General features: G+C 34.1%; 1 protein-coding gene across 1 annotated transcript in view; it reads right to left on the bottom strand.

The window, feature by feature from the left end:
* The window catches only part of LOC135216433 (disintegrin and metalloproteinase domain-containing protein 12-like), a 34,288-nt gene extending 32,348 nt beyond the window's left edge, over positions 1-1,940 (bottom strand). The window contains exons 1-3 of the mRNA XM_064251796.1: positions 1,247-1,940; positions 940-1,022; positions 650-726 (exon numbers count right to left, since the gene is read on the bottom strand). Of these exons, the coding sequence (XP_064107866.1) occupies positions 650-726; positions 940-1,022; positions 1,247-1,502 (416 nt within the window). The 5' untranslated portion in view covers positions 1,503-1,940. The remainder of the gene's footprint in view (positions 1-649; positions 727-939; positions 1,023-1,246) is intronic.
* Positions 1,941-2,182: the final 242 nt, after the last annotated feature.

Here is a 2,182-nt window from a genome sequence, read left to right as displayed (position 1 = left end):
CAGAGATAAGGCTCCATTAGAACGTCGGAAATGAAGCAACAAGGGAGACAGACAGACAGGCAGACTGTCGGCGACATTTTAAAGATGGCCTTATAACATTTGTCAGGCTAATTTGATAACGGCAAATGATACCGAACGAAGAATTTGTATTAACAATATTTTATAATATGAATTGTAAAAGTCATACCCTATAGTTATTCTAGGTTTTCTAATTCATCGAGAAAAGAACGAGTAACATAAAACTAAATGTAATAGTTCATGATTGAATATATATATATATATATATATATATATATATATATATATATATATATATATATATATATATATAAAATACATATTTATGAATATATATAACATATATAGTATATATAATATATAAATAGTTCTAGATATCATTTAGAACACTTGGGATAAAAGGTTACTTAAAATGAAAAATTGCCCCCCAAAAAAATTATTTTGGGATATGTAATGCCAGGTGGTTTACATTGACATATTTATGGAAACAGAGACCTCCAAGTGACTTCACCAACTTAAGAAAATATAGGCAATTTTTATAATGGATAGCCTTTGGTATCATAAAAATGAAGGCAAACTTAAATAGAAGAGAATTATGTGAAAATAGAACAAAATAAATGTGGAAACTTACCAAGTGGGTCTTAAGTCTACAGTCAGGTTCAACCTATCTGCGCGAAAGGTTATTGTTATTTGGAGGCCGTCGTGGTCCTGTAATGAACATCAGTATCATAAAAAAAACCGAAATCTGAACGTTTCTTTACAGTACAGTATTAAGTATGACGTAAACTAGGAAAGAAAATCAACAAGCAAGGAAAGAAAATCAGACCTTCACTATGTTTTTTTTCAACAACATAATAAAAGAGAAATTTGAGTAGTATGGCATCGATTTTACTGACACGAAACTCAATTAAGCATACTCACGTTGCTAGAGTCATGCGACGAGTCCCTAATATCGATAAGTGGCTGTACATTTACGGTTAAATCTGGGATATTGAAGAGTTCCTCTGTTAAAATAATAAAGAAAGTGGTGGTTAAATACTTTATGGTAAAAAATTGATTTGCTCTAAAATCTAAAACATGCAACAGAGTGCGAGCAATAAAAAATATTGGGTTAACGTATGAAAACAATGGAAATTAAGTAGTGTAAGTGGTCAATGGAAAATCGCTACGATAATAAAATAACGAACCCCCCAAAAAAGAAAAAAAATGGAAATCCACAAAAACTTGCCTATATCTCGAATATTCTTTGTCATCATCCTCTCTGGTTCTTTATTTATCCCATTACCTTTTAGATATTCAGGCACTAGGAACTTTTCACCTGAATCTCCATCGAAAGAAGATGCTTTCACTTCCTCTATTGCCGAGTTCGTTTCATCATAGAGAACTTCAAAAGGTGAACTTAGCTTTACAGTTATGATTATTGTTAGCTGTAAGCTCATACACACCCACTGAAGAGGGGATTTAGCAAAGGACAAACGCCACATGGTGACTCAGAAATACTGGGGCCTGGTTTGGCTTGGCTTGGCTTATGTCAATAGCAATGATCACGTCAATTTTTTCTAGTTACTCATCACTCACGCCATATGAGCATTTACAAAGTGTTCCGATTTATGACGCCTTTGTAGTGCCAGACATTGTTTCCGAAAAGGTAATTTTTTTAACAAAATTATTTCCATACAAATCTCAACTTTTTAGGCACGATATTGTAGGTACAAATCCAATGCAAAATCTGTTTAGAACCACCGAAGTTCATGAATTTCAATATGAAATGATAAGCACGTCCAAACTGCAAATCACGGAAGGATACAAGGTTTGATCATGGAGACGAGGAAGTCCAGAATTTAAATAGGGAAAGTGGCTGGAGCGATGAATTCCGTGAGGTCTACCTTAAGAGCACTTCAATGTCCACCACTAGCAACAGTCGTTCTACTACTGAAGTATTTCTACAAGAGCTTATCCGTCACTAGTTACATCCGGTTGTGCATGGTCCATTATCAAATCTCAGAGCATAAGAGTCTAGTGCAAGCAGCCATCTGTATAAAAATAATGCAAAACTTTTCATAAAAGATAATTTCGGTTAAAAATTAATTCCTGTAGCAACGAGAACTTTGTCAACCGCGTGTTAACCAATTAATACTTAAGCGTTACCCGTGGAGGCAGCAGA

This window comes from Macrobrachium nipponense, chromosome 6, assembly GCF_015104395.2.
Source record: "Macrobrachium nipponense isolate FS-2020 chromosome 6, ASM1510439v2, whole genome shotgun sequence".
In the NCBI taxonomy this organism is placed as follows: domain Eukaryota; kingdom Metazoa; phylum Arthropoda; class Malacostraca; order Decapoda; family Palaemonidae; genus Macrobrachium; species Macrobrachium nipponense.
Note: the sequence above shows the minus strand (reverse complement) of the source record. Positions and strands in the feature narration are given on the sequence as shown.